A 25,793-nucleotide genomic window follows, 5' to 3' on the forward strand; every position below is an offset into this window, starting at 1 on the left:
CCCAGGTAGACCTGGAGGAAGACACTGTCTATGGGCATGATAAAAAAAATTCCACTTATAATTTAGACTACTAGAAGGCCTTTTAATATTTTACTTGGTTTGCATATCTCTGTTTTATTTCCAACTTGGAATCCTCTCTTCCAATGAACACAAGTAAACATGCATGCACAACCACAGTATATATCACTGTACTACAATTGCACCTAAAACACACAGTTTTGATTAGACATCAGAAAAACAGCATAAAGATTAGGATACTTTATGCTTCCCTTCATGATATCTTAGCTATTCTTTGTTTTTTGTTAGAAAACTTATCAGTTAATTAGAAAAGAAATTGAAAGTAAACTGTGATCAGGAGCCCAGATCTTTATTCTGTAGGGTACGTGCTAAAATTTAATTTGAATTGCAGCAATTTAAATGTAGAACTTATTACTCAAACATAATGTTGGGGAATCTACTTCTATTTGTCCCAAAACCTTTATGCATTTATAGAAAAAAATCTAAAAGTAAAACTGCTATGTTAAAGCTGCCTTTTGGTGCCAGAGTGCTTTGATAATCAAAAATAATGTCAGGTTCAGGTCCTGAATGAGGATGAGGAGGAAGAGGGCTTCCTTCCAGCACACAAACTTAGGACCACAGATGAGCAGTTACTTGAGCAGTCGGAGGATGTGGATGGTAGTAGTGCTCAGCAGGAGCTGGGCCCTTCCGGTGTAGGAGTGCCTGAGGAACAGGATCACACTGTTGAGCAGGAATTAACTCGCCCTGCCTGACTTCAGCTAAGGCTAGATTCCAGCCAACTGTGAAGGTCAAGTATTAGCACAGAAGAAGGCTTCACAGCTGTAAAGGCTTGCTTCTGGCAGCATAAATATTGGATTCTGGTAGTAGCCTGGTGCTAGCAGCAATCGTCCTTGAATGGAGAGCTCCAGCCGGAATCTTGGAAACCTTGTACCTTGAATTTTGTGTGTTTGGATCTCTGGTGAGCTTCATGCTAATTGACTCTTGGAACAGAACATTATGGCTATCCCTTTGACTTGCCTTTTGAATGGACTAAATTCTCTTATGACTAGGACTGGCTCTGACTATGCTTATGTGAAAGAATGGCTGTACCCTCTTGACAGATAACCATGATGGAAATAGGATCAACATATTTAGTCTCACAATGTATAAAGGCACCAATGACTAATCTTGATAAAATAGTTAAGAGTACAAACATCACACTGGCAATGAAGATCCACATAGTTAAAGCAATGGTATTCCCTGTAGGCAAGAACCTCCAGTCATGATACTGAGAGAAGGTGAAACCATTAGTTATTTGGATGGATAGAGCCAAGAATGGAGTATCATGGAAGAAACCATTGCAGTCTGGCTGGAAAACCACAGCAGACTCATTATCTAAGCATTCCTTATTGGGTAGGAGTCCTTGACTGCTCAGACAATTGGTTACTCCTATAGAGAAGTGAATGGAAGCTCTCCACCGTAGTCCATTTTGGTCAAACCAGTATTGGATGCTAGATACTATATATATTTGATCCTAACTTATACTTCAGAACTGATTGGACACTATCTACTAAGCAGAGAAAGATGCTACCACTTGCTAAGATTCTTCATAATCACATTTTGGAAAAGTGTAAGTAGCCCACAATATGGTGACAGGGATGTCCAAATATATTTCTTTTGAGTTGTACCAAATATGTCTAGGCTCATGAATCTTTCAGTGTAAGCATCCAGTCTTCTCCATCTCTATCCTGAATGTAACTCTGCAATATTAAAATCTCCCATCAACTAAAACCAATCACGAGAGAGCTCAGTGCTCACCAAAGTGTGGCTGTACAGAAGTTATTTTATAGGAGACTTTATAAGACCATACTGTGTCTTCTTTATTACACATAGCAATAAAGTGTAATGCAAAGCACAATTTGATATAGCAACTCAGTACAAAAAACGAAAATACATGTGCATTTCAGTTAACAATATGCTAGGATCATGTAGCAGGGATAGATTTCGATATCACAAAAATGAAGAACAATTCAGTATGTTTCAGCAAACTAACTAACCATGTGCTCATGTGAAATGAAGCAACCAGGTCAAGTAAATCTTACATAAGTAAAGGAACATATTTGAACCTTTCGGAGACCATTTGAAAGTTTCTTCCACAAATGTTTTTTTTCCTCTTTCATCAGCCATCACAATTTATTTCTGTTTTGGAAAACACGCATCTTATGTAGAACTTGACCCGTGCAAGGGGCCATTTTTTTGTTAGGTCCATTCACATTTTTTTTAATTTATTTGTTCCAATTGTCATCTAATAAGCTATAAATTGAATCTACAGTATTCGTTTTACATCTGAAACAAATTGTTACTTCATTGTTACTATTCTTCTCATCTCTTACCTTCTGGAAGTTATCACCTTTTATTAAGTAACTTTTGTGACAGCAAAATGGTTGTCTACGTCTGACATTTTATTTAATCAGTAAATTAAGATGGTTTAAAAGGGCTCTTGGGATGTTTTATCTATAACAGATCTCTAGCTAGGCATTATCTTATACATAAGCTCTGAGTTACAACTCATAGGTTGTAAGCCTTTATGCCTTATGTATATTTAGCTGGACAAGTTCAGATCCATCTGATCATTAGCTTTGATTATAAAAATTTCCTGACAGGCTCTTCCAAAATAAATTCCATTAAATCAGATGCCTAATATAAAAGGGTTCAAGTCCAAATTGCTTTCTAGAAGTGCCAAAATATGACATCTCTCTAATATTATTATATTATGTAAGTACTTTATCAAGATGTTGAGAGCCACCATTTTTTCTGCAAACTTTCTTTATAAAATTAGTCTTCCATATCCATGGAATTCAACAATCCATGGCCTGAGAATATTCAAAAAAGCAAATCTTAATTTTGCCATTTTGTATTTACTATGCCATTGTGTATAATGGGACTTGAGCATCCATGGATTTTAGTATTAAGGGGAGTTTTGGAACGCAACTCCAGCAGACACATTCTCTGCTATGGAAGGAGGAGCAGGAGGAGGAGAAGAAGAAAAGGGCAGTGGGAAAGTTCTTCTTTTTCATAAGGAGGTCATACTTCCTTAACTTTGATCTTGAAGGAAGTGAAAAGTAATGGTAGCAATTATCTTTCTGCTACAAAAGATCTTTGAACATCTGCTCAGTTTTCAAAGACTGCTTGTAATCCAGGAATTATTTTGTACAAATAGTCCTGGGCCATATAGGTCATAACCAACACTTTCAATTGTGCCTGGAAACAAATTGGCAGTCAGTGGAGCTGTTGCAACAAGGGAGTTGTGTGATCCCTGTAGTCAACCCCATTTAACAATATAACTGCCTCTTTCTGGACCCGCTGAAGTGTAGGGTTGCTTCACTTGAAAGATTGTAGAACAAGAAGGTACACATATGCTTCAGCAGGTACTGCACTATGAAGCTTTGCTGCTTTTTTATCATGTCAGGAGCGATGTGAGAAACTGCAAGTTGCTTCTGGTGTGAGAGAATTGGCCGTCTGCAAGGATGTTGCCCAGGGTACACCCGGATGATTTGATGTTTTTATCATCCTTGTGGGAGGCTTCTCTCATGTCCCCGCATGAGGAGCTGGAGCTGATAGAGGGAGCTCATCCGCCTCTCCCCAGATTCGAACCTGCGACCTGTCGGTCTTCAGTCCTGCCGGCACAAGGGTTTAACCCACTGTGCCACCGGGGGCTCCAGCTTTGCTGCTGGTAAGTTTAAATGTTGATACATTGGCCTAAGTTTATCAGTGGGGACATGAGAGAAACCTCCCAGAGGATGGTAAAATATTCAGGCGTCCCCTTGGCAATGTACCTACAGATGGCCAATTTTCACACACCAGAAGCAACTTGCAGTTTCCCAAGTCGCTCCTGACATGAAAAAAAAATCAGTACACTGTGTATTGTCAACACGATCTTGGCCACAAACTATGTTTCTGATTTGGCTTTATATTTTTGCCTTTAAAAAATCTCTTATGAAACTGTATTGGCATTGCTCAATACTTGACCTGTAACTGGAGTGTACATCTGCATCAATTTTCTTCTCAGTTACTATACAGAGAAGTCCTGGTAAAGTGAACTGATTTTGACTCGTCACAGAAACTATAACCTGGAACAATGGTGCAACCTTATTTTAATGGTTAGCTTTATAGCTTTAAAAATGCTGAATTGCACGGGAAGGAATACAATCCTTGAAATAGAAACTGTAAAACTTTAGGAGATCAGCATGTTAACTTCTCTGGTTGTCCACATAAGAAAGGAATTATGGAAATAAACAGCAAATCAAGTTGTACTGCAAAACAAGGTCAAAATAGTGCCATTTATAGCATTCTTTCAGAAAATCACCGAGGCATTAAAACACTCCAAGACAACTCAGTAGGGAAAAGAAATACCACAGTATTGCATCTTTGTGCCTTCTCTCTTAAGCATTGCTGTCATGAGAGTAAAGAGAATATAGTTAATAACTTCTTCGCTATTCAGTAGGGAATGTTCCAAGGGCAAAACAGCAGTTAGGTCTTCAAGATGCCACCATTTTAGGAGGAAAGAAACCCATTCAAACTAGACATGGAAGTGTAAAATACCTAATCTTTCGCAGCTGGTAAGATTGCAATAGCAAGCTTTGCACCTTTATGAGCTGAAGGAATATTTGAGATTGAACACATTAACCAAAATATGGATCTTTCACTTGTTAACAATATTTACATGTCGCCTTTCAGCTTAATGAATTTCTGGGTTAACTTGCATGGTAAGAAGGTCATATTAACATAGTCTAAAATGGCATGGATGAATACAAAAGTAATTGCAGACAATACAGCCCAACAAAACACAGAAAAATATCAGCAGATTAACTTGAAAATGTTGGCATCATGAAAGGCCTGAATAAATATACAGAATTATAAATGGTGAATAAAATAGAAAGCTTATTCCCAATGGGAGTGCTACAGATGAGACATTTTTTCTGGGTTGTTGTTTTTCTGGGTTGTCTCTCCTGACGTTTCACCTGCATCTATGGCAAGCATCCTCAGAGGTTGTTCCAACAGACCTCACAACCTCTGAGGATGCTTGCCATAGATACAGGTGAAACATCAGGAGATAATGCCTCTAGAACATGGCCATATAGCCTGAAAAAACCTACAACCCAGTGATTCCGGCCATGAAAGCCTTCGACAATACATTTTTTTCTGGTTATCAAATCCCTGAACTTGCTTTTCCTCCATTGTAGTCTCCTAAAGATGTGAGGTCTTCCATCTTTTCCCTACGCCAAGAGTAGATAATCTGTTGTACTTCACTTGATGTTATGCTTTAATTTCCAAAGCCCTCTGCAAGTTATCAGTTCAGATCTCTACATGAGTGAGGATAAGTTCCTTTTACAATAGCCCACCAGGTGAGCAGCAAGAGGAAAGAGAATGGGATGGCTGGAAAAGAGAAAGGAGATGGATAGAGAGAGAAAAGGGGTGATCCTTTTGGATCTGAACTCATTGACCATAAACCTCACCCCTGACACATTGCCCCTGAAGGAACGCATCCCTTACAGGAAAAAAGGTTGTCCACTTCTGCAAATACTCTGGGGAATATGGTAGGTTGTGTTGGAAAGCAAGGAATAGCCTCCTGAACATAAAAGCTGGTAATGCTCAGATTGGAAACATCTTTCTGTTTTCTTTCTTTCTTTCTCATCTTGTTGATATAAAAGGTTCAAGGAATTTTGCTGTCCAAAGCAAAGGACAACTCTCCTTCCTACCCAGTGTCTGTCTGTCTGTCTATTTATCATTTATTTATCTCTCCTTTTTGATGAACTCAGGCTTACTGAGATTATCCAGCATACTTATTTACTTGGAAGCTCCCTGTATACACTATTTTTGTTTCTTTGTTCAGCTATGAAGAAAGAAATCAAGTTGCTATCTTCTTCTTAATAATGATATATCTTTAAAGATTGACTAGAGCACATCTTGATTTAAAGATGTATTTCTTGTATACTTTTCCAACAGTTGTTACCCATGTGCATATTTTTGGCATGGCAATATTATTTGCTTAATCTATTACTTTCTCTCTTCACAGGGCTACTAAGGAAGGTTTCTACCTCTTTGCAGACAGTTCTAATGGAAAATATGGACATACTGCAGATATTATAACCCCAGTAATTTCTCAGACTGGACCAAAGTGCAGACTGGTATTTTGGAATTATATGTATGGGGCAACAGTAGGTACTTTGAAGGTAATGGAAATATATATCACATCATTTTTTCAAAGACTATCCACACTCTGCCAGCTGAGATACAATACACGGAATGTCTTCCTCCCTTGTGTCTCATAAAGATCCAAACATATTTTTATATGTGCATCTATAAAACATGTTCCATGCTGTGATAGAAAAATAACCAAAAGACTATGTTCAATAGATTGCTGCCTTAGATTCTCATATTGCAAAGCTTTGATTCCACTTTGACTTCCCATGGCAATACCTTTTATCCATGAATGCTTCTACTTTGTAGAATAAATACAGTTTGACACCGCTTTAACTGCCATCCCTCAATACTGTGGGTGGGATCATGAGAGTTCTAGTTTGGCGAGACACCAGTACTCTTTGGCATAGAAACTTTAAACTCTTGTAAACCTACAACTTCCATGAGTCCATAGTACTGACCCAGGAAAGTTAAAGTGGTGCCAAACTGCATTCATTTTAGTTTTTCATCTTGATCCTTGTGTTGTCAAAGGCTTTCATGGCCAGAATCACTGGGTTGCTGTGAGTTTTCTGGGCTATATGGCCATATTCCAGAAGCATTCTCTCCTGATGATTCACCCGCATCTCTGGCAGGCATCCTCACAACCTCTAATGTGGGTGAAACGTCAGGAGAGAATGCTTCTGGAAAATGGCCGCACACCCCAGAAAACTCACACCAACTCATCTTGAGCCTTCACTCCCAAAGAGTTCTCACCAAACTACACTTCCCAGGATTCCATAGCATCGAGCCATGGCAGTTTAAGTGTCCCACTATAATTATGGCCCAGATAACTCTATGATGCAGTAATAATTATTTTTCACTATTTAGCCATGCTTCGCAGGACAATCCAATACCAACAAAAGACTAAAATAAAAGTACTTCTGTCCCCTAAATCTTTTCATTTCTCAGCAGATGAGTTATTCATTTGTTGTATTCACATTTTCCTAACAAATATACTGTAAGTGGAATGATAGTTGTTCATTTCAATCTACGCAAAGTGAGTGCTACTAATTTTGACAAGATAATGTTTTACTGCGTATTTACTGCCTTTTTGGAAATCTATGACTATTAATAACCAATGGAACAATTGTGAATCACTATCCAAACTTGTATTAAATCATGTTGTGATAGAGAGATTATTTAGCTTTTCAAAGAATGGAGTATTAAGGAGAAACAATTTGCATATAATAATGCTGAAATATTGCAAAGGTTTTCATACATCCTGAAAAGAAAATATATTTTACAATAAGATCTTGTAGCTGTAATCTGAAACTTAGTGAAGCTGAAATTCTCATATTTAAGACACAATGATGTAAATTCAAGTACTTTCATCAAAGAATTATTTCATATTGTTGTTTAAAAGTAATTAAGATGCATCGGAAGAAAAACATGATAACAGAACTCTCTTATCACAAAACTCTTCCAAAAAGCTCTTCCTAAAACTCAGTCTCTGAAAGGAAGTACACATCCAGATATAGGGAGCTGCAGGCTATGGACAGCCATTTTCAGATATAGCTTCCTGAAGATTATAGCAGTGGTTATGTCTGGTTATTAATCTGAGACACATGCAAGCATTCTTCCTATGCATAGAGGTCCTCGACTTCTTCCTTTCCTCAAGCTGTTATCAAACCATGATGTCTCTAGTTAACTATTAATACTAAAATGTATCCCTATAGCAGCTTCTATCTTCTCTATCAGTTGAGCTGTGAAACCTCTCTGGGGTTTAGGATGACCATTAAAAGAGATATCCAAAATGACAAACTTATTTGGAGAAAACATTCCAGATTTTGATGACTCTGTGAAAGCCTGGACCTAATCTGGAGCAGATTTACTTCCTCTTTGACATGACAGACACCCATTATTCCTGACATTTCCATCCAGAGAGATCGTTTTGCTTGTGGATAAAAGGCCCTCTTCGGCTATTTAATCTATTTTGTGTTAATCATTTTCCATGGGGAAAAAATTAAGGAAGATTAAGAGTGTAGCAACTCTGAAATATGACAGAATATTAAACTTCATTTTTGAGCATGACACCTGGGTTTGTTTCAATCCCAGGAACAACATTTCATAATGTGAAACAAATGGGAAACTATGCTTCATTAAAGGATTCCTTGTTCAATTGCAGCTTGCACAAAGTAAGGCACAATGGGATTCATTTATACATGATCATCCAAACAAGGTCTAGTTACTCTTTTGCTACTCTTTTCATGCAAAAATATCTGACTTGCAAGAATGTTTAATCTTGCCAATTTACCCTAAGCTTATAAGTAAATGGCTACAAGCAACAGCTAACTGACAATTATTTTGTAATACAACAAGGTATCACTTCACTTTATTTGCAATATAATTGAAACAGATTTAGTTATTTTTATAGTTAGAAGATGGGCATCATAGAAGATAATTTTGGCGCCATAGGCTTGCAGGATTTAGTGTTCAGATGTTTTTAAAAAATAAGCAAAAGTAACCATTCGGTTATTTTTAAATAACAAGAAAATACCGGTACTCAGTTTTGACAATTTCAAGTATAAATAACTGATTCAGCCCAAGGTTTGGAACTATAATTTTTTTCAATGCAAATTTCCAACTTTGAAGATGCCACAGTAGCAATTACTGACTCTTACCACAAAGGGATTTGTTTGGATGTCAGTTAGCATCTGATATGTTAGTGGATATGCTGCACTGTGTTTGATGCGCTCAGACTCTTGAGTGCTTTGGAGACAACTTTTGCATTTCTTTTGTCAGCTTGTCAGTTAATGTATGAGACTCCTCTGTTATAATAGGAATACTCTTCCATTCAAAGAGAATGGTTATTTCATTTTTCCATGTCATATGAAACTGGGAGATGATATCCCTTTGCTCTGTCTGAAAAAACTCCTAGACTGTCCCGGAGCTAAGACTGTATATTATTATGCCTGGTGATAAATCCTAGAGAAAAAAACATTTCTGGGAGTTGATGATGGATAGTTCTGTCAGTGCTGTCTAGAAGCATGATTTGACATACATCACCATACTTCCATCTCCCAATGTTGTCAGTTTGGCTCAGTTCTGACACTTTAGCGTCAGTGAAGCATATTTAGGATAGTTGACTCCTGGGAGGGACTCGTCACAATTCAATGAATATTTACTGAAGCAAGAAGCGAGGAGGACACCTCATGCACCTTCTGCAACTCAGACTAAACAAGCACTCTGGAACTTGATTGGAAAAGTTTTTTATGCAAACAACTGGATGTTTAATGTACTGCCTAAACTAAAATTAGTTTTGAAAACTGAATATATATGGAGTTTAGAGTTGTTTTACTTATTTGGTCAGCCGAAAACAACATGGCTTCCTGACTTGTGTCATTTATTCTACAAACCATCTGATCTGGAAATGATAAAAAGTTTGTTAATTAATCAAGATCCAAAGATTGTTATATCCAAGTTCCTGTTGTGTCATCTATCATATCCATTCTTGTTATAGAAATTCAGCCATGTTCCTTTATTTCAGTTAAGCATGGAGATTGGAAAAGTTACTCTTTTGGACTACATCCTGCAGAATATTCTAGTCAGTGGTTGTTGGGAAATTTTGAGAGTTCACACATTCACTAGTATTTGGATGCCATTTCCACACAGCAGAATTCATTGCCGTTGTTTGATACTTTTGCATCCTGGACACATGCAAAACACTGGCCAGAAAATGTAATCTACCGCTGTCTGTTTGCATAATACACAGCAATGTCCAGAATTCTTTGCCTTAATCTGGCTTTGCCTTTGTTTAGGTAAAGTTGGTGGATACTCTGGAGTTTGCTGGAAGCTGTGTAGTATACCAGGGCTCTGCAGCCATTTGGAGAGCTAGATTGGGTCATTCTCCTCTCCTTCATACTGATCATGTGGACACCCATTTTGGCATCATCAGACACAATAGACAATGGCCAGGCACTTGCAGGGAACTCCATGATTGCAGAGGAGTAGCGACAGTAACAAGGTGATAGCCCAGCAAGGCCAATGCGGTCCCAGCCAACTGGACACAAGCCCCAGATTCAACATATACATGATGGATCTAGGACTCCTCTAAGGCAGATTTACACTGGAATAACCTGCCTGGTATAGATGTGGGACTGCCATTATAGACAGTAGGATTAGTATAATTAGCCCTGCAGACAGATTTTTAGAGGCTTGTGATCTGCCACTTAGTATGACATGTGTGAGATTTAATACTTAGAAGGTATAAAAACATTAAAAAATGATCTACAATGTTATTAGCTTAAATTGTGAATAAAGGGCCATACCATAAGCAAACCACATATTGACAGATTTGCAAGGCAGCTTGGATGAAATTCTTGTAATTATGTCATTTAATGTGAAAAATGAAACATGAAGCTAACTTGAAGTTGCTCAATTACAAATTTGTTGTACGGTTTGATTTGGGAAAGCCAAGTTGCTAATTAAAAGTGCTGACTTTCATCAGAAATGTTTGATTTCTAGGTGCTCAGCAAAGTGGGAAATGTAACTTCTGAACTTTGGGCTCAAAGTGGTCCTCAGGGACGCCAGTGGAACAGAGCTGAAGTGTTTTTTGGTGTTCGTTCCTATTTTCAGGTGTGTATAATTTAGCTTTCCTCCACCCCACCCTTTGCTGAAATATATTTGGGCTACTTAACATTCTAGTTTCAAATCTCATAATGCCAGTCCATACGACAGCTCTGCACTCCAAAGCAGTGAAACAAAAATAATGTCCCTGCTGCAGACTGAAGATTATTTGTTAATGGCACATACAATTAGGGGAATGGGAACAGGGAGATGATGCTCCTTGTGAAATCTCTTCCTAGAATGGATCGCTTCATTGTTGCTTTGTTGTGTTGCTGCCTTCCTATAGCTGAAGGCATTGTCATCTTGTTAAAACACTTTAGCTGCCCACTCCCAATACATTCATTTCCATTTTCAGTGATTAATCAAACATGTTCCTTCCTGAAAGACCTGGGTCTAATGGGGCTTTGGGCCCCATCTCACACCTTTTCGCCTCCTGGAGCCCATAAGGTGTGAGATGGTGAGATGGCACCCACCCCTTTCCCTCCCTCCAAAAAAAGCATTAAATTTTTTAAATCCTTACTAGGTCACCATGACACTGTTCCAGCAGTCTTCCTGACAGATAGAAATGACTGCCAGAAGAGGTGTGTGTGTGTTGGGGGGGAGGGGGTGAACCAGTAAGGATTTATTTCTATTTTAGTGCTGGGGAGGATTTGGGGTGGCCCCATTCTAGCGAGGTAGTTACCATGCTGGCATGGGGGCACTCCCCCCCCCCATGGCCATGGGGACTTAAACTCATGGTGGGTTTAACCCCAGTCTGGAAGCACCCTGAGAGGCAAATGCAGCCAATCGGGATACAGTTTTACCCCATTCCTCAACCAGCTTCCAGACCCCTATCAATTTTTTTTAAGTTATGAGCCACAATTCATATTGAAACAAGACAGATTTGTCTCCATAATTCCCACATCTCTTTTCTTGTAATTTGAATGCATAGCTCTATTTATTTATTTATTTATTTATTTGCTTCATTTCTATACCGCATTTTCAGCCCAAAAAGGCGACTCAATGCGGTTTACAGGGTACAAATTATCATAACAATCTTAGTGCAATTAAAAACACCACAAATATAACAACAGGATCAACAACACTGATCCACAACAATTAACAAACAACATGAAACAAACATAGCGCCTCAATGAAATCAGATCCAAACTCATCATCCTTGTATCATTCCTATGTTCCATTTACCGTCTTCCTATGTTCAGTTGCACTGTTAACCAAACGCTTGTTCATAAAGCCAGGTCTTGACCTTTCTCCGAAATGCCAGCAATGATGGTGCCTGTCTGATGTCCACTGGTAAGGCATTCCACCACTGAGAAGGCCCTGTCTCTCATCCCCGCCAAGCGCGCCTGTGACGCAGGCGGGACCGAGAGCAGGGCCTCCCCAGACGATCTTAGACCTTGGAGCAGCAAAAAAAAAAAAAAAAGCCTGCTCCATCTTCTACATGACATTCCTTCTGATATTTACAGATGACCATTATGTCACCTACCAGTCTTGTCTTCTCTAAATTAGACATACTCAAATCCCTAAGTTACTGTCCATAAGGCTTGGTCTCCAGACTTTGGGCATAAAATAAGTTGAAATCAAAAGCAGAAGTGATGTGGCATACTTTCTGGCTGCAAAAGAAACAATAGTCAGCCTGAGAGAGAATGCCCCCTATTCACTTCACAGTTGGCTGATCCTGAATTAAGGGGGCTCAGGCTCTACTAATTTATTTGTCACCCATCACCATTTCTCACACTGTTCTTCAGATTTCTATGTAGCAGATTTTTAGAGGGCTTAGAGGGATAAAAATAACTTTATGTTTCCAACAGAAATATGTCTGCTGAATGTATTCTCCTGCTCATTGAACAAGTCATTGCATTTGCAAACCATAAAATCTAGACCAAACTCAAAGTAATTGGAGGAAGAAGAGTGAGGAAGCTCTCTATGAGATTTCATGTTCATGATGGTATTCATGGTATTCATAATGCTATGTTTTATACTGTCCAGGTTGTTTTCAGAACTAAACGGGGCATCAGTTATATGGGAGATGTGGCGGTGGATGACATTTTGTTCAAAGATTGCTCTCCATTGCTTATCACAAACAAACATTGCACATCTGAAGAATTTACTTGTGCAAACAAATACTGCCTTCCAAAGGATAATCTCTGTGATTTTGTGAATGATTGCGCGGATAACTCAGATGAGAATGACAGTATCTGCAGTAAGTATAAGGGTTCCAAAGGATATCAGTCTCTAATATTGTGGCATTATTCAATTATAAGTGAAATTTTGCATTCATTATGCTGTCCTATGATTCCTGCATGGATATATAATCTGAAAATAACTGCAAAAATTAAGAGAATTTCATAACTATATTTACAGAAGTCCAGGAGGTTGCTATTCTCTAGTGTTCACATTCATCCAGAGAAGAGTCCCCGGTGGCACAATGGCTTAAATCCTTGTGCTGGCAGGACTGAAGACTGGCAGTTTGTAGGTTTGAATCCGGGGAAAGCATGGATGAGCTCCCTCTGTCAGCTTCAGCTCCCCATGCAGGGACATGAGAGAAGCCTCCCACAAGGATGATAAAACATCAAAACATCCGTGCACCCCCTGGGCAATGTCCTTGCAGATGGCTAATTCTCTCACACCAGAAGCAACTTGCAGTTTCTCAAGTTGCTCCTGTTACAAAAAAATAATTCATCCAGAGGCATGAATCAGTGCAGTTTTGAATTCACAACAATCATGTTTTTCCAGTTGCTCACTGGGTGCCGATCTATATTACAAAGTTAAATGAATTAAATTTCCTGTTCCTTTTCTAAGGGTGAGTTAAGAAATGTATATGTGGGATTGCACTGGAGTTCCTTAACAGGGAGGTTTAATTACATCACCAAAATATATATCTCAGGATTCTTTAGGAGTTATGATAGTTCCTTAACAGTCACTATGACACATGATGTTTTCTTAGATGTTGCAAGTCTCCACGCAGGAGATGAAAAATTAGTGAATTGCCCATTCAAATAAGAATTATTTGCCCCCAAAATGTTTTCTTTCAGTCCTCACATTTCTAACATTGCAAAAAGTGAGACACTGAAAATCATCCATACGTGCCATGGCAAGAGCACAATTTTTATTTAGGCAATGTCCTAATTTATCCCATTGCATATTAACACCCCTGTCTCTACTGAACCAAATTGTTGTTTCCCCCAGTTTCAGGATTCTTTCTTCCTTACTTTCTTTAGACTATACAAAAAATCTCCCAAACTTCACAGCCAGATATATCCTTACATTTTCATCAGTATATTTTTAATGTAATGTTTGTTGTGATGTTGGCACAATTTTAATCAAGGATTGGTTAATCAGATTTCAAAATTTAAAAATTGATAGTGGTGTTATATATTCATAGGAATTTATTCAAAGCAGAAGCATGCTGATAAACTATTTATTGCACCTTCAACCTGGCCATAAGCTGCTTCCAGCTAGTTAAAGGAGAAATTAAATTGTACATTCCTACAATTGCAGTTCACTCCAGTGGCTAAGATTTAAATGAGCTAGTGGCTATGATTCATGCATTTTTAAAACAACTTTTAAAAAAATAACATTTCTAGAAAACAGCAAATCCTAGTAGGGCCTTCCTCTTTTTCCTGTGTTTTGGAATGAGACAAAAAAACAGAGCAAAATAAGTTATAAGAAACATGTCAAGACCAAATAACAGAAATATGAGGGTTGAATGAAAAGTAATGTCTCTCCCTTTGTTATGTGGGTTTGGATGGAAATATTTTAATAAATGCAGAAATAATCCTTAGAATGTGCTCTTTAACTACCACTATTGTCAAAGGCTTTCGTGGCCAGAATCACTGGGCTGCTGTAGGCCTTTCGGGCTATGTAGCCATGCAGTCTGAACATGGCCATATAGCCCGAAAGGCCTACAGCAGCCTACCACTATTCACTTTTCCACATAATCACTAGACAATTGGATACATTTCTGCCAACAATGAACACGTTTTCTGAAGGCATCACGGAAGAAGCCGACACACTGTTTCCACAACCAACATCTCAGTTCTCTCAAAGTCTTCATCAGAAGCATAATGATGTCCCCGCAGATCTTCTTTCATTATCAGATGGAAGTCAGATGGTGCTAAATCTGGACTGTATGGGGGATGTCGTACAGTGGTGAAATCCAATCTATGAAGTTTCAAGTCTGTGAGCTTTCATTTCAGGCGTCAGCATCCTGGAGTACCCATTGTGCACATCTTCTGATAGCCAAGCAAAGCAATAATGTGACCCACACCTAAAAAAAAATTCTTGTGAAATGCCAATTATGCTTGAAATTTCTCTCTGTGATACGACGATCATCCTGAATCAATCTGTCAACCTTTCTCATGTGAAACTCGGTGGTTGCTGTCACAGGACGTCCAACTCTTTGTTTATCACACAAGCCAGATGTTCCCACTTCAACATCTTTAAACTTACTCACCCAGCAACGCACAGTACTCACATCAACACAATCACCATAAAAAAGCTTGTATGGAAATTTGTTGGATGGACTCTCCTTTGATGAATCTCCTTCGGGATGACACCTTCTGCTGTCAAGAATTCAATGACTGCACATTGCTTAAGTCACATTGACTGACCGTCTGCGCTGCGTTCCATATTTCGCACTTTAACAACACAACTGTTCCATGCTAAGGCTTTCCATGAAAATGGAACTGTAGAAGAGAGTCTACTGAACAAGCCAGTACCTGCCGCATACCAGTACTGCCATCTGTTGAGGAGTTTCGAAGGTGGAGGCATTACTTTTCATTCACCCTTGTAGTATCTCTGAACTAAAGCAGGATTTAGGATTCATGTTACTGTTACTTATCCAGAAAATTGCAGTGTGGTCTATCATAAGATAATGAAGTGAATTGCAGTGTCATGTATTTATTTGCAGTATAATGCTGCAAATATATTTAAGATATGGAATGTTTTCATAATCTATAAATATTTAATTTCAAAATGGATTTTTTTATCAGAATACATTTTTAAAATACTGGCAATGACAAGGAAGAACATTACATAACTAACCAAAAGGATTGCCAGGTAAAGAAAACAGGGAAGGAAACTTATTAATTCGACTACAACTTATAATGGGTGAGGTTGTGGAATAGTTAGAATGAAATCACATTAGCTTGAAACTGCAGTAGTGAAGAGAAGTATATGACCTCATCAGATGGGGGCTTTCCCCCCATCTTAGCATGATGCCAGCACACTGCCAGGACAGAGTCCATCAGAGCCCAACGTATGATGTAGGGCTACTTCTAACAGGGCTTCATCCTGGCAGCATATCAGCAGTGTGCTAAGAGGAAGCCCTGAGGAAACAAATGACTACCCGTCTCCTCATTAAAGAAGCCGGGGATAGCAAGAGAGGAAGAGACAGCAGGGAAACATGGGATGGCAGCCCACACCCAACCATGGTAAGGGGACAAAGTTGGGCACTGCTTCATGGTTTCTTACACTTGTCCTCTACTTCCCCCATTGTCTCCAGGCTCCTGGACCTTCATGTGATGAGATCAATACATATTGTCTCCCATGCCTTTGAAAGGAGACAAAGGTGAAACAATATGCAGCAGTTTGCTCCAGAGCCGACTGTGATATACCATGAGGAATCAACATGTACTGGCGAGGAAGCACCCCAAAGCAGTTTTGTAGTCCACTTGGCCAATTGGGCTGACAGCTAATCAGAACTGGTGCTCTGTCCCCCTAGGAGCTGCTGCCAGCACTATTTCACCAGAAGCTGCTAGTCACAGAACCTTGGTGGCAACATTGCTTCTGGTGAGACCATGATAGGATGTCCAGCCATGTAATCACGAGAAGCAATGTCACCATCAAGACTCTGCTATTCAGGTGCTTTTGGCTGATAAAACAACTATAGGTCTTTTTGAAGTGTTGAAGTTGGATCACCCTGGATCCAGCTGTCCACACATTATAAACACTAAGGCTGCGGTTCTTGTGACAGATTAAACACTGGAAGTAGTGCTTCTGCAGCAGAACTGGCCATATCTTGTCTCAACTGCTTGCAGCAGGTTTGAGGTGAGAACATTTTATTTTGTTCATATAGCCATGAAAGCAAGTCAGCAACAGACAGGCCGTATCTCCTGCCTCTTTGTAACAACATTCTCATAAGCAGGAGTCCAAGGAGGGATTGTGATTTTATTTGGACAAGACTTCTCAACATCCTCCAGCCACGATAGCCAAGAGATTTGTTGAGTTGTTTTCCCCCTAAAATCCATTTTCCCAAGAGCTGAAAATAATCAAGGTGCTATCCTGAGATTAGTTTACTATAGAAAAACCAATCCAATACAATAAATGTAGGTTGGATGCACTCTTGCAGATCTGCAAGTGAAAGGACTCAATTTATTTGAACAATGGGAAAAGAGGAGGAGGTGATTCCCCCTGAAGCATTTAATGCCACCTCACATGCCCAGAACAGCTCATGAGTCATACAGGGAATCAAAGAAAATTGCCAACAATTCATTTCCTATGATGACAGTGCAACTCTATTGCATGCAAGCCTAGTTCTAGCTCTATAAATATGTTTTGTGTTCATTTAGGGATCTCTGCCACTCATGAGAATATTATGGATCTATTCCTCATCTAGCCTGTGCAAAAGCCAAATCTTTCCCCATATTCACTGCTAATTTATCTTGAGGATAGCAATGTCTTGGGTGTCTGTCTGAAAGAGAGAGAGAGAGAGAAATGGCATAATGGAACAATTCTTCAACAGATAAAAATGTAATTAAGTGTAGAATATAAACCATTGTTGAAGTCAGGCCTATTTCTTTGACATAAGATAATTGGCTGGCCTATGTGCACTTCCTTTCCAAGAGGAAGATCTTTGTTCAAAGTGCACCAAATGACACAGCTTGGCTGTGATCATCTGTGATCGCTTCTTTGAGGATAAAATACGATTGGGATGGCTCTGCATATACTGTGATCTCATTCTCTAGAGATGTTCATGTCTAAGAAAAAATATTTCTTGAGTGACTTTTTGCATTAAAATGAAAATGCAGTCTGTAGTGTCTCTCAACAACAAATCTTTCCTGAGCCCCGCAAAACCATGTATTGATGGTGCAAAAAGCAAGCAAGCTGTGATAAATGTCTAAAGGGTGATGGAGTTTTGATTCCATTTGTGTGTGTATATGTGTGTGAGTTTGAAGCTTTGTCTTTTAAGGCAGATATAGAATGCATCTACTGTGTTGGATTTATGCAGTACCTAACCTGGTACTCTCTGGATGTATTGGCATGCAATTAGAACTGTGGGCTAAAATCCAACACACTTTGAGGTTGTCGAGGTGATGATGGGTTCAACATCAGATAATAAACTTTGTGGAGTTGAACAAAGTTTTTTCCTGGACCTGATCCAAACACTACATGATAATTTAAAGATGGAAGTATGTCAGACAATTTCCTTGTTTCCTTGTTATTGTATTTGGTTGTAGTGTTTATGCTAATTTTTAAAAATGTACACCAGCTGTTCACAGTCAACCAGTCAACAAATTAAACAAACAAACAAATAAAAAATATATTGTCAAAGACTTTCATGGCCAGAATCACTGGGTTGTTGTGATTCTGGCCATGACTCACAGCCTCACAACCTCAGAGGATACCTGCCATAAATGCAAGTGAAACGTCAGGAGATAATACTTTTGGAACATGGCCATACACCCTGGAAAACTCACAATAACCCAAATAAAAATACATTACAATACAATACAATAAGGAATAATCCATATATTAGCTGACTTATAATTAGAAAAATATTGACTATTACCATTATGTTTATGTTTATTATTATGTTTGTTTATATCCTGCTTTTTTTACAAACAAGACTCAAAGTAGCTTAAAATACAACCAATTTGGCACAATTTAAAACCCCAAAATATGAAAACATTATAATAGAATTAAATATTAATGTTATTAAGAGTAAACAGTTAAAATCCTTAAAATGGATTCAGAGTTTTAAAAACTTGACTATTCATCAAAAATATCAGAATCAGTTTAATCTAATTAATCTTTTCACTGATAAAGATGCTTTCATTTGAAACTGCCCACCGCAGTTCTTCTGAGATACTCTCAAAATCTATTGTGTGTGCGTGCACAGCTCAGTAGGAGGTTTCTGTTCTCAATCTGACAACACTGGGCTGGTACTTATCCTCTGATGGTCTTAATTGAGTGGAGAAATGGCTGACTGTGGAAATAGTAACACAAAATATGTGCACACTAGGATTCCTTATTGGACATCCAAAGCTCAATTACAGAAGATCACCACATTGTTTTTCCAGTGGAATTTCCTCATCACCAAAGGATTACAATATACATCCAAATTTGGACTGTTTCAAGAGAAAGCCCCTTAGCTCTCCAAATACGGGTGTGGCACTCCATAGCAGTATTCCCTTTCACTTTATGCACCACACAGTTGAGTTAAAATAGCAAGCAGTTTATTGAGGGAAATAAAAGCCAAAGCAATAAAAAGTAACCCACAGTAAAAGGTAAATCCAATTGATTAGAAAGTAAAAAAGAGCAATTCATCTAAACAGAAATAGTCCAAAGAAGTCCATGAAACCAGAGGCTTAATTTCAAAGACAAAATAACAGCAAAGGCACTTAAAGCAGGAATCAAACAAAGACAAAGGTTCAGGAACTTGGCATGAAGAACTTATCATGAATCCAACGTTGCTTCGTCTGAAGCTAGACTCAGTACTTGGCACTTATATGTCTACTTTGTTTCCCAAACAGCTAAGAACGGATTTTCCTCAATTTTGGGTTCACTTCTAGCTTCTGCTCTAATCTGATCGAGCACCTTAATTTCTGATTTGTTTGTCTTTGCTGGTTAAAAGCAATTCTTTTGTTCAAGCCTTCATTAAAATCTGCACCTGGAGATAACTGACCAGGTGTTGAGCCTTTCCCAAGACCTGAGAATCCCTTTGCAGCAATACAGTCCTCTCTAAACCATCAACTGAACTGCATTCAAGTCCCTCATCTCCAAAACCAGGTCCAGGAAACAGACCATCACCCCTATTCCCTTCAGGAATATCTTCAAGGACAGCATCCCCATTCCCATCAGAAGAATCAACTTGAACATGAATAACATTGTCATTCCCATCATCCAAAGCAACCTGATCATTAGACACAATCATAGGCTGAACAGGCTGACATCTATTTTGATTTGCTTTGTTTATTGCTGTGTTATGTTTTTTTTATTTATTTACTGTATTGTGTTCTGAGGCTTCGGCCTGTGTAAGCCGCATCGAGTCCCTCGGGAGATGCTAGCGGGGTACAAATAAAGTTAATAATAATAATAATAATAATAATATTTATTTATTTATTTACTGTATTTATACCCCGCTCTTCTCACCCCGAAGGGGACTCAGAGCGGCTTACAGATTTTGGCAAAATTCAATGCCTCATTATACATACAAATAATAAACATAACATATAAAATTATGAAACAGTTAAAACATATAAATGCAATAAAACAAATTAAAAGATGGTTTCCCAATCACTCCTCCCCCCCCCCCCCACTACCACCACCACAGGGCAAACAAAAGCCAGCTAGTAAAAGTGGTTTTATGCATTATTACCATGGGGTAAGGAGATATAAGGTGCTAGTCTAGAAGGCTACAGGTGTCACAACATACCACAATGGGCATGGGCTTCCTGGGTCTGCCTCCTCCCAGGAGAGCCACCCCTCAACAGCTGATTGGTTCTCCTTGGGGCCACTCCTCCTCTGTCTCTTCCCTCCTATCAAGGAATTCCTGCCTGAAGATGTTGTCGCAGAACCAACTAATTAGGGCATTGCTTCAGAAGCCCCCGGTGGCGCAGTGGGTTAAAGCTCTGTGCCGGCAGGACTGAAGACCGACAGGTCACAGGTTCGAATCCGGGGAGAAGAGGATGAGCTCCCTCTATCAGCTCCAGCTCCTCATGCTCCTCATGATACATGTGAGAAGCCTCCCACAAGGATGATAAAAACATCAAAATCATCCGGGCGTCCCCTGGGCAGCGTCCTTGCAGATGGCCAATTCTCTCACAACAGGAGCGACTTGCAGTTTCTCAGGTTGCTCCTGACATGACAAAAAATTGCTTCAGGCCAGCCCCTTTGCTGGCCAATCAGAAAAGCAAGCAGGTGGAGGGAGAAAACATGAATAGCTGTTAAATGTATAAGAATTCAGGCCTGTGCAATGTATACTTATGTTTGTTCATTTTGGGCATCTTTTGCTGTACATTACATCCTTTCTGCAGATTGTATAAAACTCTCTGTCATTTGTTTCATCTTGGTGAGTTTTTATTTGGGAAACATTGGCGGTTAGCATAGCTCACCAGTCAGGACCCTCTTTTACCCGCAGTCCATACTGTAAATTCAACTTCAGTTGGACTTCCAATAAAGTTAAAAATCAGCCTCACTCCTGTAAGAAAAGGGATCCCTTTTAAGTAATTTCATTGCCTCATTTTAAAAACAAAACAAAATCAGACACTATCGTTTGCATTATTACATTGGGAAACAAACACTGTAGAACATTAATTTGCTCTCTCTGCCTCTCCAATGTGCTTTCCTCATTAATTTTGTCAGCAACTTCAGAATAAAGCTAGATTTCCCTAGTTGTAAAAGGAAATTACACCATCTCCTAAATTCTCAGAACGTAACTAGTTCAGCAGCCTTTTGGTCTGTTTAATTGTTTCTTTTGATACTGATCCAGCATGAAATCCTTATTTCACAGGTAATTCTAGTATGAAACAAGCTATATCTTGCTATTGATTTCAATAGTTAATCTCTTTGATCATTCCATTTCTGTCAACACTTTACTTTTATATGGTAATAAGATTGATATAAAAGTTCGTCTCAAAGAAGTGGTTTGTTGCATCTTTGAAACAATTTTATTAGAAAAACGCAAGCTTTAACAAATAAAATCAAATATGGTGAACATTTTGTTTTTATTTAGACATTGTGAAATCGAGTTCTGAGGCTAGATCTACACTGAAAAAATAATACAGTTTGAACTGCATTACATAGAGTAGACCCATATAATGCAGTTCAAACTCAATCATGTTGAGAATATAGGGAGAATATGTTTATTATTTTCAAATTCATTTAGGCATTTTTCCATTATTTTAAAATCTCAATTTCCCCTTCCTTTGGTCAGGTGTTTCTATTGGACGCTGTGATTTTGAATTTGATCTTTGTGACTGGGAACAAGACCAGAATGACGACTTTGACTGGAATCTTAGATCTGGAGGCATCCCAAGACTAATCACTGGGCCAGTTGCTGATCATACCTTGCACAAACCATCTGGTCATTACATCTCTATCAAAAACTCCTTCCCTCAGTTGCCAGGGCAAGAAGCCAGAATTTCTAGTGGACTCATAAGCAAGAAAAGCAAAAATTGTAAGGTATGTGCAAAATTATCCAGCAAGAATAACAGACATTAATTTTTATCCACAAGAATTCAATGTCTCTGAAGCATCCCTCGGAGAAAACGTACTTGTTATTTTATTCAACTGAACGTTATAATAATGCAATGTGTTTGTTCTTGGTTCTGACTTGGTTTCTGTCGAAAAAAAATCTCATTGTTTGAATGAAATAAAACACTTCAGTGGCATTAAAGCGCAAATCTTGTTCACCCTGGAGCAAAGGACACCTTGCAACAAAATGTGCTGAATATTTTCCCCACTTTTCAGATTTTAGATAGCAAGCAATTGAAAGCAAGCAGGAACAAATTCTTTGAATTCATTTGAGCATTAGAACAATGAAAAATATTATCTGTTTTTTTCCCACTGACATCTGCTAGAGGAAAAAAATAAACAATTTATTTTTCAAAGAAAGACATTTTGTTCTGCTTGCTACTTTTCCTAAGGCAGGTATCAGAAAGATAGAATGCACTTTACGACCAGTCAGATTTATTTTTTTGACGAGGGTACTATACGTTCCAAAATCAGAATAGAGAATGACTAGGGAATAACTATACCTTTAAAAATGAGAGAAAAGGTGCTAATCGCTTCTCAAACAGGAATTTATTTTTCATACTCTGTCAGTGGAAAGATTGGTTTACTCCCAGCAATTAAAACACAGGAAGTTTGATTTTGAAGGAAAAACAACTTCTATGTTAAACAATTGTGAGTCAATATTTGCTAATTTATTAAAGATCCCCAAGTACCTGCTGCGCATCCTTGGGCTGTGATGAATAGGAATCTTTCCAGAAAGCCACTGAGATTTGGAAACCTCTCTTCAAGTAGATTTGCTTTCTTCCATTTTTGTTGTATTTTAAATGCAATTTTTAATCCAGCATCTTTGATAGATTGGAAAGTTACTTATAAAAAATTGTCAGGCAGGATTAGTCAACACAAATCTTTCTTCTTCCTTAAAAGTAACGAATATATTACTTTAAAAAACATGTCAATGATGAAACCTATTGCCCTATGGAACAAAACATGTCCTTCTTACATCAATTTTGTTATCTACCTAGCATCCACAAAAAAAAAAAACAAACAAACAAGAAATAGAAGCAGAGAATGCACTAAATTGTTGAACCATGCAGTATTTTTGTCCATTGTGTCATGCACGTATGACTTTCTTAGTGAAATTGGAAGTAATTATAATTTATTACTTATTCTACTTATTATTTCCACATTGTGGTACTAAAGCAGTGTTTTGGAAAATGGTTCAGTTAGTTTTTGTTGATCAGTTACTTAGTACTGCTGTGGATTGCTTATATCGAATTATCTTGTTTAGTTTTGTCTTTCAGTTTGCTTGTAGGTTTTTGGAAACCTTTTTAGCTGCTTTGAGGTATTCTCCTCTGAAGACAGAATGTAAATACTTTTAAAACATTTAAACACAAAACATGTTAGACCAATCTGTCAGAATTTCCTTACTGAGATTCTGTTCTCACGTAACTATTTCACATTACAAAGGAACAATATGTACCTCACCAAGAAGGCACAGGTTCACAGCTTGGGAGTGATCCTGGACTCAGCGCTGAGCCTGGAACCCCAGGTCTCGGCGGTGGCCAGGAGAGCTTTTGCACAGTTAAAACTTGTGCGCCAGCTGTGCCCGTACCTTGGGAAGCCTGACTTGGCCACGGTGGTCCATGCTCTTGTTACATCCTGAATAGACTACTGCAATGCACTCTACGTGGGGTTGCCGCTGAACACTGCCCAGAAGCTTCAACTAGTCCAACATTCAGCAGCCAGGCTGCTCACTGGGGCTGGGTACAGGGAGTGCACAACACCCCTGTTATGCCAGCTCCACTGGCTGCCTATCAGCTTCCGAGCACAATTCAAAGTGCTGGCCTTGGCCTATAAAGCCCTTAATGGTTCTGGCCCAGTTTACTTGTCCAAACGTATCTCCCACTACGATCCACCTAGGGCCCTAAGATCATCTGAGGAGATCCTGCTCATTGTCCTCCCATTGTCACAATCGCGTCTGGCAGGGACAAGGGATAGGGCCTTTTCTGTGGTGGCCCCTGGCTATGGAACTCCCTCCTGAGTGAAATTAGATCTGCTGCATCCCTCTTGACCTTCCAGAAACAAGTAAAATCCTGGCTATGGGATCAGGCCTTTGGAGAAAAGCTAACCTACTGACGTGTTGACTGATTTAGAACTGATGGACTGCCCTTGGATAATGATTTAAATCGGTGACCACTGACTATTTGTTGTGTTTTTATATTGTTTTTATATTGTTTTTATAATGTTTATTCAGTTTTATACTGTTTATACTGCTTTATGTTGTTATTATTACATTACTGTTAATTGTATATTTATGTTTTGATGTGGACGCCATGGGGTGCCACTTTGTTAGCCGTCCTGAGTCCCTCTGTAGAGGTTGAGAAAGGAGGGATATAAAAGCCCTAAATAAATAAATAATGGTATACAACAATTTACTGCTTCTCTTTTTCTCCAGATAATATTTTACTACCACATGTATGGAGCAAATATTGGATCACTAACTGTCTCCCAGGTGACAGTATCAAATCAAACTAGAAAAACATTGTTCAGTCTGTCTGAGAATCAGGGAAATTTCTGGAAACGAGTAGTATTACCATTGGGAGCAGATGAAGACTTCTGGGTCATCTTTGAAGGGCGTGCTGGGAAAGATTACAGGAGATCTATAGCCCTTGATGACATCGTGTTTACAAGAGAATGTCTATCATCATCCAAGTTCTTACCGGATGAACCTACACAATTACCCACTACAGGTAATTTCATGAGTGGGCTTTTTCTTTGCTTTAGTTTTGCAATATCACATATATCATTACATAGGGCTAAACATGACAATACTTTAATGATATGTGTTTTAAAAATGTTGCTTTTCCTCCATTCTTGGTTTGCCTCCATGGGTGGGAGCTAACCTAATCTCTTGGGGGGGGGCATTCCAGAGCCGGGGGGCCACCACCAAGAATGCCCTCTTGGTCCCACCTCTGTTAGGGACGGAGGTGGGACCAAGAGCAGGGCCTCCCTGGTAGATCTTAGAATCCATGCACAGTATCCAGGAGATACTGTGCATCTTTTGAAAAGGAGTATTTGTTGTTGTTGTGCATCCAACTCTTCATGACCTCATGGACCAGCCCATGCCAGAGCTCCCTGTCGGCCATTGCCATACCCAACTCCTTCAAGGTCAATCCAATCACTTCAAGGATGCCATCCATCCATCTTGCCCTTGGTCGGCCCCTCTTCCTTTTTCCTTCCATTTTCCCTGGCATCATTGTGTTCTCTAAGCTTTCCTTTCTTCTCATGATGTGGCCAATGTACTTCATCTTTGCCTCTAACATCCTTCCCTCCAATGAGCAGTCAGGCTTTATTTCCTGAAGTATGGACTGGTTGGATCTTCTGGCGGTCCAAGGTACTTGCAGAACTTTCCTCCAACACCACAGTTCAAAAGCATCTATCTTCCTTCGCTCAGCCTTCCCTATGGTCCTGCTCTCACATCTGTAGGTGACTATGGGGAATACCATTGCTTTAACTATGCGGATCTTTGTTGT

General features: G+C 39.0%; 1 protein-coding gene across 1 annotated transcript in view; it reads left to right on the top strand.

Annotated features, from left to right (window-relative positions):
• MALRD1 (MAM and LDL receptor class A domain containing 1) overlaps positions 1-25,793 on the top strand; it is a 230,601-nt gene that overhangs the window by 43,318 nt on the left and 161,490 nt on the right. Inside the window, 5 exon segments of the mRNA XM_067470328.1 lie at positions 6,074-6,230; positions 10,702-10,812; positions 12,793-13,006; positions 21,962-22,209; positions 24,716-25,010. Coding sequence (XP_067326429.1) covers positions 6,074-6,230; positions 10,702-10,812; positions 12,793-13,006; positions 21,962-22,209; positions 24,716-25,010 — 1,025 coding nt within the window.

The sequence above is a fragment of the Anolis sagrei genome, chromosome 6 (genome assembly GCF_037176765.1).
Source record: "Anolis sagrei isolate rAnoSag1 chromosome 6, rAnoSag1.mat, whole genome shotgun sequence".
In the NCBI taxonomy this organism is placed as follows: Eukaryota; Metazoa; Chordata; class Lepidosauria; order Squamata; family Dactyloidae; genus Anolis; species Anolis sagrei.